At 44.7% G+C, this 18,350-nt stretch overlaps 1 protein-coding gene across 1 annotated transcript in view; it reads left to right on the top strand.

Annotated features, from left to right (window-relative positions):
- Positions 1–15,077, top strand: part of SHC2 (SHC adaptor protein 2) — a gene marked incomplete at its 3' end in the record, with an annotated part of 65,034 nt that extends 49,957 nt beyond the window's left edge. Inside the window, exons 9-11 of the mRNA XM_081938134.1 lie at positions 2,363–2,429; positions 7,626–7,781; positions 14,689–15,077. Coding sequence (XP_081794260.1) covers positions 2,363–2,429; positions 7,626–7,781; positions 14,689–15,077 — 612 coding nt within the window. The remainder of the gene's footprint in view (positions 1–2,362; positions 2,430–7,625; positions 7,782–14,688) is intronic.
- Between the last annotated feature and the right edge of the window lie 3,273 nt (positions 15,078–18,350).

Below are 18,350 nucleotides of genomic sequence, written 5' to 3'. Positions count from 1 at the left end.
TCCAAAGGTGTTCCCCACAGACAATTAATCAAACATTAGATGTGTGTGCTTTTTCATTTACCATATTTTTCAGACTATAAGACGCACCAAGATTTCAAAGAGGTAAGTAAGAAAAAAAAGTGTCATTTTTTGCAAAAATGGGGGCAATTTTGTCTTTCCCCAGCCCTGCTGAAGATTGCAGAGTGCTGTTGGGGGCTGGGGAAAGGCAAAAACATCTCCATTTTTCACAAAAATGGGATGCGGGGGCAGGGAGGCCAAAAATGGCTGTATTCGGTGTATAAGATGCATAACATTTCCATGCTGTGTTGGGGGGGGGAGGTGCGTCTTATACTTTGAAAAATGCGGTCAATCTTTTCCTTCCGCAGAAAAAAATATCCTTCGACAATAGACTAATTTAAAAATAAAACTATCACGAAAGGGGCAGTGGTGGAATTCAAATTTTTCTACTACTGGTTCTGTGGGCATGGCTTGGTGGGCATGGCCAGGTTGTCATGTGACTGGGTGGGCGTGGCCAATTCAGCAGTCCATTTTGCCAATTTAGCAGTCCATTAAAGAATACACAGCAGCCTGCCCATTTTATTCTTCTTTTTAATACTGTATGAATTTTTTGCTCTAGGTTTTTTTTTTTTACTAGGGGGGCAGAGAGGTTGGCAATGCCTGGGGATTTCTGTGAATTTCTCCTCTGTGTTAGAGGCATCAAAATAACCAAGATGACTAAAACATATGAAGAACGGTTGCAGGAACTGGGTATGTCTAGCTTAAGAGAAAGAAGGACTAGGGGAGACATGATAGCATTGTTCCAGTATCTCAGGGGTTGCCACAAAGAAGAGGGAGTCAAGCTATTCTCCAAGGCACCTGAGGACAGAACAAGAAGCAATGGGTGGAAACTAATCAAGGAGAGAAGCAACTTAGAACTGAGGAGAAACTTCCTGACAGTTAGAACAATTAATCAGTGGAACAGAAGTTGCCTCCAGAAGTTGTGAATGCCCCAACACTGGAAGTCTTTAAGAAGATGTTGGATAGCCATTTGTCTGGAACGGTATAGGGTTTCCTGCCTAGGCAGAGAGTTGGACTAGAAGACCTCCAAGGTCCCTTCCAATTCTGCTATTGTATTATTGTATTATTGTATATAAGGTCCCCTACTGGAGCAGGGGATTGGACTAGATGACCTCTGAGGTCCTTTCCAGCCCTGGATTGCTGTGCTGTTTCAATGCATCCTCTGAAGCTGCCTCTAGTGCCAGGGTTTGTGGTCCTTCCTTCCTCTCCTTTTTGTCCTGGGAGCCAAAACGGGGTGCTCCCAGCCTCCCATTTTCAGCCTAGCAAGTCTCCCTGCACTTACCTGGCAACCAAAAAGGGACGCATGGAGACTCCTGGAAGGGGCGGGGCCAGTCAGAGGTGATATTTGCCAGTTCTCTGACCAGTTAAAATTTCCGCTACTGGTTTGCCCAAACCGGTCAGAACCAGCTGAATACCTCCTCTGGATAGGAGATTAACCTTCAGCACGGAATTGCCAATTAGAAAACCTTGGCTTGAAAGAATGCCATTCTTGTAGGGGGAACTACACCTTTCATCATCCCCAGGCAACAGGGAAGTGATGGATGTTATAGTTCAGCCCTACAGGGTAAACCCAAATTGGGAGAGGCTGGCCAAGAACAGTTTTCTTCTGGATTATGAACCGATTTCTGCCCTAGATTCACCTAAGGACAGTAAGGGTTAAAACTGTAGGCAAACCAATTCTTTGCCCTTGTGATAAGATCCTTTTCGGTGGAAATCCGAACTCGGCAGGAGCCTCTGCTAGGGGATGGGCTCCTGAGGACGTGCAGAGCATTAAAGAAACATGAGTAATACAGTCGCCAAACCAATTCCAAAAGATAAATGCCAATAGCGTAGCTTGAATGCCAAGTAGAGGCTTAACCCAGCTGCGTTGGTGAATGCAAACAGATGTTAATTATATCTGGAGAGAAAGATAGACTTGTTGAGAAATAGAGAGTGCAGGAAAGTTTGATGTAAATGACATACCGGAGACTGAGAAAAACCAGAACGAAAAGAAGAAGCAGCTCCTTTGTTTCTTAATCACAGAAACTAAAACATATGAAGAACGGTTGCAGGAACTGGGTATGTCTAATGTTTAATGAAAAGAAGGACTAGGGGAGACATGATAGCAGTCTTCCAAGATCTCAGGGTCCACCATTCAAGTCAGATCCAAAGAAGCTTCTTGGATGAGAAGCGAAACGTCTTCAAAGAAAAACCAGAAAGCCCAGCCGCCTCTTGAAAAAAAAAAAGCACCTTTGTCGCATGAAAAAGCAACTTCTCACCTTTGCTCCTGTGAGCCAATATGATTCCATTTCTTTCCAATCCACAGGTCGGGGCTTCAGCCAGAAGGGAGCCCAGCAGTCACTCAAACCTGAACTGGGATGCTGATCTTTCTGGTAATTACTATATTTATCCTATCTCGTTCATGTTAGAGGCACTGTTTAAGCCACTTCTGGGTTGAAAGGATTAGCCTGGGACATCACTATTCCTCGAGGGACACCTAGGGGGGCTCCTTTTATGTCTCTGTCACAGTGGAGGGTTTCAGCCGGTACGGCCAGGTATGGGCATACCGGTAGTAGTCAGGAGCAGTGGCTACCATATCAATACTCGGTGGCTTGCTTGGTCCGCCCGCCCGCATTCCATAGCTGTTTATAATGCGACCGGCCAATTGCCCATGCGTCGCCTGCGTGACCAGCGCCGAGCAGCTGGGTGTCGCAGGGCAGTGGCATGCGCATGCGTGCACAGCGCAGGTGCCCGACTCGGATGCCTGGCCCCGTGCGCAGTGTACCAGTTGCGACGGGAACTGGAACCCACCACTGTTCCATTCCAGGGAACTGGAGTGAATGATGGGAGCTCACTCCCGCCACTCGGCTGCACTTGGGTCTGCATTTGGTGATACTGGGACAGTGATGGTGAACCTCTGGCACGTGGCATGCAGAGCCCTCTCTGTGGGCACGCGCACAGTTGCCCCAGCTGGTCGTTGGTTTTCTGTGGCGTGCACAGATGCCAGCTAGCTGGTTGTCGGGTTTCTAGTACCTGTGCATCTTCCACTTTGGGCACTCTGTGCCTAAAAGGTTTGCCATCACTGTACTAGGAGATATCTAGCACAATGTGAATTAGGCAAAGATCTTTAAAAAAATAAATCAGGGTTTGTTTGTTTTTAAGGCGCTTATCTAGGAAGGGAGTCTCTAGAGCAGTGTTTTTTCAACTGTAGCCATTTTAAGATGTGTGAGTTTCAACTCCCAGAGTCTGGCTGGGGTATTCTGGGTGTTGAAGTCCACACATCTTAAAATGGCCAAGTTTGGGATACGCCTCTATAAAATCAGCCAAAACCAAGCTGTATTTGAAAGGGATTAATCTTAATTCTCAACAATTCTTCTTCCCTAACAATTCTTCTTCCCTAACAATTCTTCTTCCCTTCTCTAATGCCACAACTGGCTGTGGAAAACTCCAGATTTATTTATTTACTAGCCGATAACCTGGCGTTGTCCGGATATTTATTTATAGGGGGAAAATGTCTGGACCAAATGTAATTTCTAATGTTGGTTTTCCCCCTTACTGGAGGGAGCCCCCTTGTGGAGTACTGTGAAGCCGTTACCAGGGCAACTCCACTGTGCTGCACAGTAGAAGCCATTGTACGGCAGTGCAGTAGAAGCCATTTTAAGGCACAAGAGGCTGTATCTTAACAGAACACATACCCTGAGGAGAGTTAGTGGTGTCTTATCCCCATAGTATTTTTTTCAGAGAGTAAGTCATCTGTGTACTAAGTTTTGTTAAAATTGCTCGTGTTCCAGTGTTATGTTGAAAAACACACACACACACACACGCTTTTACATATATAGATTTAGTTTCTACAGTCACCCATCTCAATATGTTGCATGTTGCAGCCCAAAGCCAAGAGCAGTTTGGGAAAAGCTGCGATATATGTTTCTCTTTGGTTTTCCATCAGCCTGGTCCTTTACTTTACTACTCCTTTCTCACCTGGATGTATGTGGGGATTCTCAGTCATCCAGGTGTCGTGGTTGTCCCAAAGGTCCTTTTTCAAAGGCAACTGGACTTTCTTTTTCCCCCCTTGTAGACATTTTGCTTCTCATCCAAGAAGCTTCCTCAGTTCTTAATGAATGCTGGAGAATGGAAGGACTTATATTCCTTGCAGTCATCTGGCCGTTAGTACTCTCTCTGAGGTCTCTCCTTTCGCAGTTCCCTGAGGGCACAGATAAACCTTCAAGTGGCCTCAACCACTCTACAAGAATGCAAATGACCAGATGACTGCAAGGAATATAAATCCTTCTACTTTCCACCCATTCAGTCAGAACTGAAGACGCTTCTTGGATGAGAAGCTAAATGTCTTCAAGCAAAAAAAAAACAAGAAAGTCAGATGCCTTTTGGAAAAAAAAACACCTTTGGAATTTCTCAGCTGCAGATAGATAGAATAACTTTATTTTCACTTTGTATGTAAACTAACTGGCATATATTAAAATGAAATTTCATTGCATACAACTCTCAAAGGGTCACCACCTCCAATATACACTATGCAACCATGACAGAATAAACAAACAAACAAACAAACAAATAATTATGCATGTATCCACATATATTATATGATGTCCAGAAACAATACAGTGTCAAATGTCTCTCTTAGTAAATGGGAACTTTGAGGAAAGCTCTGCCTTGGACTCTGATTTAATTCTGGATGTTATTTGGAACGCTGACATACAGTCTAATTTGGATGTGTACATGTACCCTGTTTCCCCGAAAGTAAAATCTCCCCGGATAACAAGCCCATTCAGGCTTATTTGAGCACATGTGCTCAAATAAGCCCTCCCTCTAAAATAAGCCCTCCCTGAAAATATTGCAACACAGCAGCAGCCATGAGATGACCACGCTCGCCATCTCCTACACGTCAAAAAGAATAAGACCTCCCCGAAAATAAGGCCGAGCGCTTATTTCAGGGTCAAAAGAAAATAAAGCCCTGTCTTATTTTCAGGGAAACGTGGTACATGCAGGGGTGGGATTCAGCCGGTTCGGACGAACTAGATGCCAATTTTGCATCTGGTTCGCTGAACCAGTAGTTGGAAGGACTGGCTAGCCACTCCCACCCCACTGCTCCCAGGAGTTTCCATGTGGTCCGTTTTGGATGCCAGGTAAGTGGAGGCCTGTGTGGAGGCTCTGGGAGGGCGAAAAACAGGCCTCCCAGAAGTTCCAGAAATCTGGAAACGGGTCCTGTTTCTGGCCTCCGGAGACCAGGGGGAAGCAGTTTTCGCTGTCCCGGAGGCTCAAGGAAAGCCTCTGAAGCCTGGGGAGGGTGAAACACACACGCACACACACGCCATGGTGCAAAAGGCAAGTAGGCCATACACCCACCCCACCCACCAACCGGGCAGAGAAACGGTTGCTAAAATTTTTCAATCCCACCCCTGTGTACATGGCGAGAAAAACAAATCTTGCGAGTTTACCCAGATTCTTTTCAAGATGCTTAAGTCTCCTCCTCTGCATTTTTCGTTGTTTACTTCTCCAACTGTTGAGTTTTTTCTTGATTCCTTACCTCCCTCCCACTTAGTTGCCTATTCGTGGTATAGTTTTGGCTTTTAAAAAACTGCCAATTATATTCTGAGCTTCGGATGCAGCAATGGATGTGCGGAGATATATATATATTTAAGTTTTGGTTTCGTATTTTCGCCAGCTGCTGCAAGCTGGCTTCCTCTCAAGTAGTGTTGCTTTGGATAGAAAAGTCGTCTGTAGAGCCCAAACTTCTGAAACAGATGGAAATAAGGAAAAGGGAGATGCAATTTAGTTCCTACACACTTAATTAATTCAGAATAAATTCTCAAATCAAGATAAGGACTGAAACTTTCCCTATTTGGCACTTTTTTTTTGGGGGGGGGTGTTATGATGCTCCCACCCTCTGTTCAAAAATACATTATTTGAAAAAAAAAGATAGGAAACAGAATTATATTTGAGAAGAACTTCCACAAATATGTACAGGTAGTCTTGGACATACGACCACAATGGAGCCCAAAATTTATCTTAAGAAAAAAATAATTATTATTAAGTAGGCTTTGCCCCATTTTACGACTTTTCTTGCCACAGTTGTTAACTGAATCACTGCAGTTGATAAGCGAGTAACCCCGTTGTTAAGTGAATTTGGCTTCCGGCCCTAACTTTGCTTGTCAGAAGGTGGGAAAAAGGGGATCGCGTGACCCTGGGACACTGCAACCGTCATAAATATGAATCAGTGGCCAAATTTTGACCATGTGACCATGGGGATGCTACAAAGGTTACAAGCGTAAAAAACGGCCATGTCGGTATTCTCCCAGTGCTGTCGTAACTTTGAACGGTCACTAAATGAACTGTTGTAAGTCGAGGACTACCCGTATACGCTAAAGCTACAACATGTGTAGCAAATGTAAAGACTGGACTGATTTTTTTCTTTCTTTCCCAAGCGTTGGAAGGTGCAGGCTGATTTTGGAAATGGGACAGAATTGAAGGGTGTAAATGAGGGAAACGGAATGGAACTCAAATGATGGATATAGCAGAAACACAGAGTTGGAAGGGACCTTGGAGATCTTCTAGTCCAACCCCTGCTTAGGCAGGAAACCTTATACAAGGGATGGCTAACCTTTTTGTTGTCGTGTGCCAAAAGCGCCTGTGTGTGACTGCACCCAGAATTGGAATGTGCAAGCGCCCTACCCCACCCCGCGACCCATTTTGGGCCTCCCTGCAGCCTCCTGGGAGCAAAAAATGGATCCCCCCCCCCACCGTGCATGTGCACATAACCCCCACCCTCCATGCATGCACACACATATCCCACATTCACCCCACTCCCCACTCATGCATAGCAGATGCCCCAAAATCAGCTACTGGCCGGATGCATGCGCAATAGAACTGAGCTGGGCAACGGCTCATGTGCCCACAGAGGGGGCTCTGCGTGGCACCTGTGCCATGCCATAGGTTCACCATCACATCCCTATACCATTTCAGACAAATGGTTGTGTGGCCTCTTCTTAAAGACTTCCAGTGTTGGGACAACTTCTGGAGGCAAGCTGTTCCACTGGTTCTAACTGTCAGAAAATTTCTCCTCAGTTCTAAGTTGCTTCTCTCCTTGATTAGTTTCCACCCATTGCTTCTTGTTCTACCCTCAGGTGCCTTGGAGAATAGTTTGACTCCCTCTTCTTTGTGGCAACCCCTGAGATATTGGAAGACTGCTATCATGTCTCCCCTAGTCCTTCTTTCTCTTAAGCTAGACATACCCAGTTCCTGCAACCATTCTTCATATGTTTTAGTCTCCAGTCCCCTAATCATCTTTGTTGCTCTTCTCTGCACTCTTTCTAGAGTCTCCACATCTCTATAATAGAGTAGAGTAGAGTAGCAGAGTTGGAAGGGACCTTGGAGGTCTTCTAGTCCACCCCCCTGCCTAGGCAGGAAACCCTACACCATTTCAGACAAATGGTTATCTAACATCTTCTTAAAGACTTCCCGTGTTGGGGCATTCACAACTTCTGGAGGCAACTTCTGTTCCACTGATTCATTGTTGTCACTGTCAAGAAATTTCTCCTTAGTTCTAGATATAACAATGCTGTTCTGTCTTTCAGGTCAGTGCTGTGACGGCTACGTTCAGGCAGACAGCAACCCTTTGGGCTCTCAAGATTACGAACAGCACATGTATGTCAACACCGAAAACTTCAACAGCTGGGAGGCCAACGTTGGGAAACCTGATGAAAGCCCTCCCAAAGACCTTTTCGATATGCGTAAGAGAAGGAGTCTTATGGGGAAAACTGGGGAAGGATTTCGGCTGGGACTGGTTCTAGAGCCAGTTTGGCCTAGCAGTGAAGGTGCTGAACTAGAAATCAAGAGACTGTGAGTTCTAGTCCCGCCTTAGGCATGAAAGCCGGCTGGGTGAGTTGGGCCAATCACCAGGAGACTGTGAGTTCTAGTCCTGCTTTAGGCATGAAAGCCAGCTGGGTGAGTTGGCCAATCACCAGGAGACTGTGAGTTCTAGTCCTGCCTTAGGCATGAAAGCCAGCTGTAGGATTTGAACCAATCAACAGCAGACTGTGAGTTCTAGTCCCGCCTTAGGAATGAAAGCCAGCTGTAGGATTTGAACCAATCACCAGGAGACTGTGAGTTCTAGTCCCGCCTTAGGCATGAAAGCCAGCTGTAGGATTTGAACCAATCACCAGCAGACTGTGAGTTCTAGTCCCGCCTTAGGAATGAAAGCCAGCTGTAGGATTTGAACCAATCACCAGGAGACTGTGAGTTCTAGTCCCGCCTTAGGCATGAAAGCCAGCTGTAGGATTTGAACCAATCACCAGGAGACTGTGAGTTCTAGTCCCGCCTTAGGCATGAAAACCAGCTGAACGATTTTGGCCAATCACCAGTAAATGGTGAGGTGTAGTCCCACTTTAGGCATGGAAGTTGGCTGAGTGACTTTGAGCCAGGCCCTCTCTCCCAGCTGAATCCGCTTCCCAGGGTTGTTGTTGTCGGGAAAACAGGAAGAAGGAATATTAGGTATATTTGCCACCTTGAGTTACTTATAAAGTAATAAAGGCAGGATAAGAATCTAATTAAAATTACATTTGCCAATGCTGTCAGTGCCAATGCCAAGAGAATGCAGCTCCCTTCTGGAACACAGAATAATAATGCTGTTAATACCTTGTACTTCAAAATGAGGCTCCCGTTGCTTGAAGGGGAGCATGGGGAAAATAATCATGAAATTAGGATAGGTTGGGTAAGAGTGATGAGGGCAGGAGGAAAATTCATTTTACTGGGCAAAATTCCTGATCCAATTCCAAGGAAGAATGGAACCCGGACTGGGTGAGGCAATTAGAAACAGTTGGACTCTATACTCAAACCCCATGTCCAACTCAGTGTTTTCAACCACTTTAAGATGTCACGACTTAAGCTCCCAGAATTCTCCAGCCAATTCTGGGAGTTGAACTCCAGACATTTTAAAGCAGGGGTCCCCAACCTTTTGGACCTCAGGGACCATTAAATTCATAATTTCAAATCCCGCGGACCACTAATACGATCTGCCTAATGACCGGCTGGGTGGGTGTGGCAAGGTAGTCATGTGACTGGGAGGGTGTGGCCAATTCAATGTCACTCTTGTTGAGGGGCGCCTTGCCAGCCTCTACTCGCCCCTCCAGCCACTCCTTTCCTCCCCACCTGGGCTCCTTAGGGCTACAATAGGAAGCAGTTGTTGGACCTGCAGGAGTGCAAGGCCAGGTGCCAGAGTCTGGAGACTCAGCGTGCTGAGATGGTCAGCCAGTTCCAGGCCATGATGCAGTCCCACTGGAACGAGGCCCTCTGGCTCTTTGCCACCAGCAGTGCTTCCCTCCAGCCTTCACCCAAAGCCCCCCACCAGGAGGCTGAAGCAGACCCCAAGTCGGAATTTCTGCCCCCATCTGACCCACACAAAAAGACACCGAAGGGGGAGACTCTCTGCAGCAACACAAGCATTCATTGCACGTATCTGGCCCAGGGGCTGTAGCTTGAGGGTCCCTGATTTAATGCAATATAAAAATGCAAATAACTTTTCTGCAGACCACCAAAATCTTCTCGTGGACCACTGTTTTAAAGTAGCCAAGGCTGACACATTCTGGCTCAACCTCTTCCCAAGTTTACAGCTTGAAGAACCATATCGAGTAGTTGAAAATACTTCAATATATTTCCCTATTGTGCAGAATTTCTTAACTGAATAGCGGAGTTGGAAGGCCCTTTGGAGGTCTAGTCCAACCTCTTGCTCAAGCAGGAGATCATACACCGTTTCAGACAAATGGCTGTCCGATCTCTTCTTAAAAAGCTCCTGTGTTGAAGCATCCATAACTTCTGGAGCCAAATCTTTCCACTGATTAATTGTTCTCACTGTCAGGAAATTTTTCTTTAGTTCTAGATTGCTTTTCCTCAGTTCTAAGTTGCTTCTCTCCTTGATTAGTTTCCACCCATTGCTTCTTGTTCTACCCTCAGGTGCCTTGGAGAATAGCTTGACTCCCTCTTCTTTGTGGCAACCCCTGAGATATTGGAAGACTGCTATCGTGTCTCTCCCCTAGTCCTTCTTTTCATTAAACTATACATACCCAGTTCCTGCAACCGTTCGTCATATGTTTTAGCCTCCAGTGTCCCCTGATCATCTTTGTTGCTCTTCTCTGCACTCTTTCTAGAGTCTCCACATCTTTTTTTATATATTGTGGTGACCCAAAGTGGATGCAGTTATTCCAAGTGTGGTCTTATCGAGGGCTTATAAAATGTCACTAACTCTAATTCTATTAGCTCTGTCCATGGTCCTGAATCCACATTGGCAGGCTTCGCTTCTGATCACAAGTATGCATTCCCAACCATCTTTAAGGTAAAGGTAAAGGTTTTCCCCCTCCCCGCACATATGTGCTAGTTGTTCCTGACTCTAGGGGGCGGTGCTCATCTCTGTTTCAAAGCTGAAGAGCCAGCACTGTCCGAAGACGTCTCCATGGTCATGTGGCCAGCATGACTAAATGCCGAAGGATCACGGAACGCTGTTACCTTCCCACCAAAAGTGGTCCCTATTATTCTACTTGAATTTTTACATGCTTTCGAAGTGCTAGGTTGGCAGAAGCTGGGACAAGTAACGGGAGCTCACTCTGTTACGTGGCGCTAGGGATTCAAACCGCTGAACTGCCGACCTTTCTGATCGACAGGCTCAGCATCTTAGCCACTGAGCCACCGCGTCCCACCATCTTTACCTGAACTCATTTGCCAATCCAATTAAAATCCTCTGTCTTTCTCTCCAACAAAGAGACACAGAGATCTCGGAGTCGAGATCTGGTGGACAGCCTCTTAAATATGATCGAGCAGTGTGCTGCAGCTGCCAAAAAAAAAAAAAAAAAAGCCTAGGACTGCATTAACAGAAGGATAGAATCAAGATCGTGTGTTGTTACTACCAGATCTCCAGGTCTGTTTGTTGGGAAGAAAGGCAGAGGATTTGAATTAGCCTCCCAAGTAGGTTCAGGTAAAGATGGATGGGAATGCATAATTGTGATCAGGAGCCAAGCCTGCCAATGTGGATTCAGGACCATGGACAGAGCTAACAGGACAGAGAAAAGCATTCATACTGGATTCCTGTTCAGACAGGCTTGTTCAATTTCTCAATCAATCAGAATAGAGCTGGAAGGGACCTTGGAGGTGTTCTAGAGGAGCGGTCACTAACTGGTGGGCCATGAGAAAATTTTGGTGGTCTGCAGAAAAATTATTTGCATTTTTTATATTGCACTAAATCAGGGGTCCTCAAACTACGGCCCCTGGGCAGGATATGTGCAATGAATGCTTGTGTTGCTGCAGAGTGTCTCCCCCTTTGGGGTCTTTTTGTGTAGGTCGGAGTGGGACAGGAATTCAGACTTGGGGTCTGCTTCAACCTCCTGGTGGGGGGCTTTGGGCGAAGGCTGGAGGGAAGCACCGCTGGTGGCAAAGAGCTGGAGGGCCTCGTTCCAGTGGGACTGCATCATGGCCTGGAACTGGCTGACCATCTCAGCCCGCTGAGCCTCCAGGCGCCGGTACTTGGCCTTGCACTCCCACAGGTCTTCCCTCTGCTTGGAAAGCTTATGCTCGTAGTCCTCAGTGAGGTCCTTCTGCTGAGCCTCCTTCTCGGCCAGATCCAATTTGAACTGAGCTGTTTTGCCAACTCTTTCTCATGGGGGCTGCTTAGCTCCAGCAACTGCTTCTTGTTGGGATCCTAAGGAGCCTGGGCCAGCAGGCGAGGAGTGACTGGGAGGGGAGGGGTGAGTAGAAGATGGTGAGGTGCCCCCCAACGTGAGTGACATTAAGTTGGTGACACCCACCCAGTCCCATGACCACCTAGCCATGCCCACCCAGCCGGTCATTAGGGAGATCATATTAGTGGTCCGTGGGATTTAAAATTATGAATTTAGTGGTCTCTGAGATCCAAAAAGTTGGTCAGCCCTGTTCTAGAATCCATCCCCCTGCTCAAGCAGGAGGCCCTATATCCTTTCAGACACTGGAAGTCTTTAAGAAGATGTTGGATATCTATTTGTCTGAAACGGTATAGGGTTTCCTGCCTAGGCAGGGGGTTGGACTAGAAGACCTCCAAGGTCCCTTCCAACTCTACTATTGTATTGTATTGTATTGTATTGTATTGTATTGTAAGTGACTGTCCAGTTTCTTCTTTAAAACCTCCAGTGGTGAAGCACCCACAACGTCTGAAGGCAAGTTCTTCCAATGGTTAATTGTTCTCACTGTTAGGAAGTTTCTTCTTCATTCCAGGTTTCCATCCATTGTTTCTTCTCTTGCCTTTTGGTGCTTTGAAAAATCAGCTGACCCCCCACCTCCTCTTCTTTGTGGCAGCGCCTCAAATATTGGAACATTGCTATCATGTCACCCCTAGTCCTTCTTTTCCCTTGACCAGCTGCACCCAGTTCCTGCCACTGTTCTTCAAACGTATTCGTCTCCAGCCCCTTAATCATCTTAGTTGCTCTGGATGGCTCGCAGCAATTAAAAATAATTGCTCCTTTTTATTTCCTATTGTTTTGCCACAATTTTCTGCTATGGTCTTGGTTTGATCTCTGAATTTTTCCTTTTCTTCCCCCCCTGTTGGTTACCAGTTTTATTTGTTTATTCTGCAGCCAAGTGAGATAATTGGCACATTTATCAATAACTAAAGTGCTCTGGGAGATGTACAGATGAAAATGTGTTCCATCCACACTTTCAATCCTCGTCATTTCAACGCACAACTGAAGCTCTCAAAACTGAATAAGCATATGGCCTGAATGGAAACCCCTGATGGGCTTTTTACTGAAAAAAGAAAAAAAATGTGATTTAAGGGTTTGATGATTAGAAAGGGTAGAATATGGAAAGAAGAAAATTATGATGTAACCCTAGAGAAGGTAAAATATAAATTGTATTAGTAATTGCTGTTAAGAAGAGCAGAAGCTGCTTGTTTATAACTTTTCTTCCTTTTTCTTATCTCTCTTTCTTTGATCCTTTTCTCCCCCTTTCTTGTTGCTTTTCTTTATTGTTTTCAACATTTGTATTGTTGGAATTCTCTTAAAATTTCTTTAATGATTTTTTAAAAAGATCTATCTATCATCTATCTATCTATCTATCTATCTATCTATCTATCTATCTATCTATCTATCTATCTATCTCCCATCCATCCATCTATCTATTCATCCACCCATCCATCCCATCCATCTCTTTGATATCTCTCTCTCTTCATCCTCCATCCATCTGTCCATCCATCCATATCTATCTACCTACCTATCTATCCATCCATCCACCCACCCACCCACCCATCTCTACCTACCTACCTACCTACCTACCTACCTACCTACCCACCCACCCACCCATCCATCCATCCATCCACCCACCCACCCACCCATATCTCTATCTATCTATCATCTATCTATCTATCTATCTATCTATCTATCTATCTATCTATCTATCTATCTATCTATCTTCTATCTATCATCTATCTATCTATCTATCTATCTATCTATCTATCTATCTATCTATCTATCTATCTATCTATCTATCTATCTATCTATCTATCTATCTATCTATCTATCTATCTATCCAGCCATCCAGCCATCCAGCCATCCAGCCATCCATCTCTTTCATCTAACCATCCAACCAACCATCTATTTATCTATCTGCCCGTCCGTCCATCCATCTAGATAGCTAGATAGCTATCATAACACAATATTAAAAATGTGCTGAGACAACAGAAAGAGTGTAGAGAAGAGCAAAAAAAATGATAAGGAGGCTGAGGGTTAAACTTATGAAAAACAGTTGCAGGAATTGGGTATGTCTAGTCTAGTGAAAAGAAGGACTAGAGGTGACATGATGGTGTTCCAATATTTGAGGGGCTGCCACAATGAATAGGGGGTCAACCTATCCTCCAAAGCACCTGAGGGCAGGACAAGGATCAACAGATGGAAACGAATCAAAGAGAGAAGAAACCTGGAACTAAGGGGAAATTTCTTGACAGTTAGAACAATTAATCAGTGGAACAACTTGCCTCCAGAAGTTGTCTCCTGCTTGAGCAAGGGGTTGGACTAGAAGGTCTCTGAGGTCCTTTCCAAATCTGTTCGTCTGTCTGTCTGTCTGTCTGTCTGTCTGTCTGTCTGTCTGTCTGTCTGTCTCTCTCTCTCTCTCTCTCTCTCTCTCATCTATCTATCTATCTATCTATCTATCTATCTATCTATCTATCTATCTATCTATCATCGTCTGTCTGTCTGTCTGTCTGTCTATCATCTATCTATCTATCTATCTATCTATCTATCTATCTATCTATCTATCTATCTATCATCTATCTATCTATCTATCTATCTATCTATCTATCTATCATCTATCATCTATCTATCTATCTATCTATCTATCTATCTATCTATCTATCTATCTATCTATCATCTATCATCTATCTAATATCTCTATTCTCTCTCCCTCTCCCTCTGCCAACCAACCAACCTTCCATATTCAAACTGTCTGAAGTTTTCTGGGCAAGATTTTTCAGAACTGGTTTGCCATTGCCTCCTTCCCAGGGCTGAGAGAAAGCAATTGACCCAAGGCAAGGCTACAACTCCCAGCTTCCCAGTTTCTCGCCTATAAAACATAAAAACTAGGCATAGGGAAGTAGGGATGCTGACGTTTCCTCTCCGCTCCCCATCCCAGGGCCTTTCGAAGACGCTCTGAAGCACCACGAGTCCATGTCAGCTTGCGGGGGGCAGAGCGGGCTCCAAATGGAGGACCAGTGGCCCAGCCCGCCCAGTCGCAAGGCTCCCATTGCGCCCACCGAAGACCAGCTGAAGCAGGAACTGTGGTACCATGGCAAGATGAGCCGACGGGATGCGGAGAAATTGCTGCACACGGACGGCGACTTCTTAGTCCGGGACAGCATCACTAACCCCGGGCAATACGTTCTGACGGGGATGCACAACGGGCAGCCGAAACATTTGCTCCTGGTCGATCCTGAAGGAGTGGTAAGGGCTCGGGAGCCAAAGCAGGATTTAGAGAGGCTGGTGCCGAGATGGGCAGCCTGGAGATTCTTCTGTTTGCTGTAGAAAAGGAAAGGAGGCAGCGAGGCTGTCTAGATGTCCTGGGCTTTGCAAAGAAGCCTCACCTGCCCCAGCCTCCCTTGAAGGTTGGGAAGCCACAACAATAAGGGTGGATGGGGACCTCAGTCAGATGATGAATGGCCCTCAAGGCTGTCAGCTGGTCAGTTGATTCCCCCGAAAAAAGTCTGGGGTGCAGCACTAGAAGCATCCACCAGCAGGAAAAAGGAGACCCTAATCCTTTTTTTTCCCTTTTCCCTTCCTTCTCTATTTACTCCCCTTCCTTTCTTTCCCTTCCCTTCCCTTTCTCCTCCCCTCCCCTTTCTCCTTTCCATTCCTTTTTCCACCCCTTTTTCCTTTTCCTTTTCTTTCCTGTCCTTCCTTCCTTCCCTTCTTTTTTATTCTTTCTTTTCCTTTCCTTTCCTTTTTCCTTTTCTTTTTCCTTTACTGTCCTTCCTTCCCTTCCTTTTTATCCTTTCTTTCCCTTCCCTTCCCTTCCTCGTCCCCTCCCCTTTCTCCTTTCCTTTCCATCCCTTTTCCATTCCTTTTCTTTTTCCTTTTCCTTTTTTCCTTTTCCTTTTCCTTTTCCTTTTCTTTCCTATCTTTCCTTCTCTTCTTTTTATCCTTTCTTTTCCTTTCCTTTTCCTTTCTTTTTTCCTTTTCCTTTCGTGTCCTTCCTTCCCTCCCCTTCCTTTTTATCCTTTCTTTCCCTTCCCTTCCCTTTCTCCTCCCCTCCCCTTTCTCCTTTCCTTTCCATCCCTTTTCCTTTTCCTTTCCTGTCCTTCCTTTCCTTCTCTTCCTTTTTATCCTTTCCTGTCCTGTCCTTTCCTTTTTCAATCCTCCCCTCCCCTTTATTCCCTTTCCCTTCCCTTTTAATTTCTGTTCCCCCTTCCCTTCTTCCTTTTCTTCTCTTCATCGCTTTCTGTCTCTTCTCCTTCCTTCCTTCCTTCCTTCCTTCCTTCCTTCCTTCCTTCCTTCCTTCCATCCATCCATCCTCCCTCCCTCCAATTGCGAGAGATGAAGTGATGAATGAGCTGGCAACATTTGTGAAGAATAACCGGGGGGTGGGGGGTGGGGAGGATGATTATAGTAGCCTTGGTTGATGGGCCGGTTCATATGTTGCTCTTAGTTTAATGCCAAGTGTAATGAGTTCCCTCCTTGTTGCTGGAGTGCCGCCTGTGAGCAAGCCTGGGGAGATAAGATCTGATTCTGGCACCAACCCACCCCCAGCACTGACTCCTCAAACAGGAAGTGGGGCTGTGAGAAAGAGGAAAGAAACGTGTGAAAATAATTGGGAAGCATGGCAAAAGCTGAAAGGACACCATGAATAGATGGAGAGAGGTTGTCCTGTATCTCTCTGCATGATTCATCACCCAGGGCTTATAATGAGCCTCTCCAAGACTGGGTCCTTTTTACTCATTTTGGCCCTGGATATTACGTACGTTTGAGGGAAACAGATTGCCCATTTTAGATTTTTTCCCCCGTCAGTACAGGCCGTCCTCAACTTACGACCACAATCGAGCCCAGCATTTCTATCGCTAAGCAAGAGATTTGTTAAATCCATTTTGCCTCGTTTTATGACCTTCCTTGCCACGGTTGTTAAATGTATCAATGCAGTTGTTCAGTTAATGGCACGGTTGTTAAGTGAATCACTGCAGTTGTTCAGTTAATGACAGGGTTGTTAAGTGAATCACTGCAGTTGTTCAGTTAATGACATGGTTGTTAAATGAACCACAGTTATTCAGTTAATGGCCTGGTTGTTAAGTGAATCACTGCAGTTGTTCAGTTAATGACACGGTTGTTAAGTGAATCACTGCAGTTGTTCAGTTAATGGCCTGGTTGTTAAATGAACCATTGCAGTTATTCAGTTAATGGCCTGGTTGTTAAATGAACCATTGCAGTTATTCAGTTAATGGCCTGGTTGTTAAATGAATCACTGCAGTTGTTCAGTTAATGACAGGGTTGTTAAATGAACCACTGCAGTTATTCAGTTAATGGCCTGGTTATTAAATGAATCACTGCACTTGTCTAGTTAATGATCCAATTGTTTTTTTTTTATTAAAAGAGTTTTGTACAAACAAATTTTCCCCCTTTTCACCCCCCCCCCTCCATACAATATAAATCTCATACAAATGCTATACCCCCCCGCAAAAATTCACATTCAAATATTATACCAAACACTTTACCCCCTCCCCACCCCCCATCTTAAAATAGATTACTCATAACCCCTCTCCTCCCAACAAAAACTATAGAGATTAGTCTTAAATTAATAATAACACATTGATCATTTTCTAAGCTAATTTAACATCTATAACTCTTAATATAAATTTCTCCTAGCCTAACAATGTTTCATTAGTCCCATCTTCTAATTTATTCATACATATATATTGCCCCACCCTCCACCCTAACCCTCCCCCACCTCCCGCACAAACCCACCCCCCTGACTTCCGCTGTATACCACTCTAATAATTCCAAACATCCCATATACTATTTACTCTGATCATCTATCGGTCTAAACATTCTTACCTAAAGGCTAGATAATAACTCCTAGTCTGGTATTTATTCTGTATATAATCAATCCATTTTGCCCATTCCTGTGTGTAATCCTCCTGTTTCTGAGCTTTTAAGAAAGCTGAAATTTTTGCCCTTTCAGCGAACCCCGCCACCTTCTGAATCCATTGATCAATTGTTGGCAAAAAATCTTTTTTCCAATGTTGCGCAATCAACAACCTAGCTGCTGTAACCATATACAAGGCCAATTTTGTTTCCCCTTTGGTAAAATCCTTAACTATACCCAATAAAAACATTTGTGGAGTGAATTGTATTCTTTTCTTAAATACATTCTGCATAACCCACCATATTTTTATCCAAAAAGCTTTAACCTTGTTGCAAGTCCACCATACATGAAAAAAGGTAGCATCTAGACACCCGCATCTCCAACATTTTGGTTGAACATTTGGGTACATGCATGATAATTTTTTAGGATCTAAATACCATCTGTAAAACATTTTATAAAAATTCTCCCTTAAATTCTGTGACTGTGTAAATTTAACATTCTGAACCCATATTTTTTCCCACGTTTCCAACATAACCACTTCCCCAAAATTCTGAGCCCATTTAATCATACAATCCTTAACCAATTCACTTTCTGAGTCTCTTTCTAACAGTACATTATATATTCTTTTAACTTGTTTTGGACCAGTCTCTTTTATCTGCTTAATCAGTTCCACTTCTTTATCCATAAAGCCGACCCTGCGATCTTCTTCCCATCTCTTCTGAAGC

This window comes from Natrix helvetica (assembly GCF_964273705.1).
Source record: "Natrix helvetica genome assembly, chromosome: 1".
Lineage (NCBI taxonomy): Eukaryota > Metazoa > Chordata > Lepidosauria > Squamata > Natricidae > Natrix > Natrix helvetica.
Note: the sequence above shows the minus strand (reverse complement) of the source record. Positions and strands in the feature narration are given on the sequence as shown.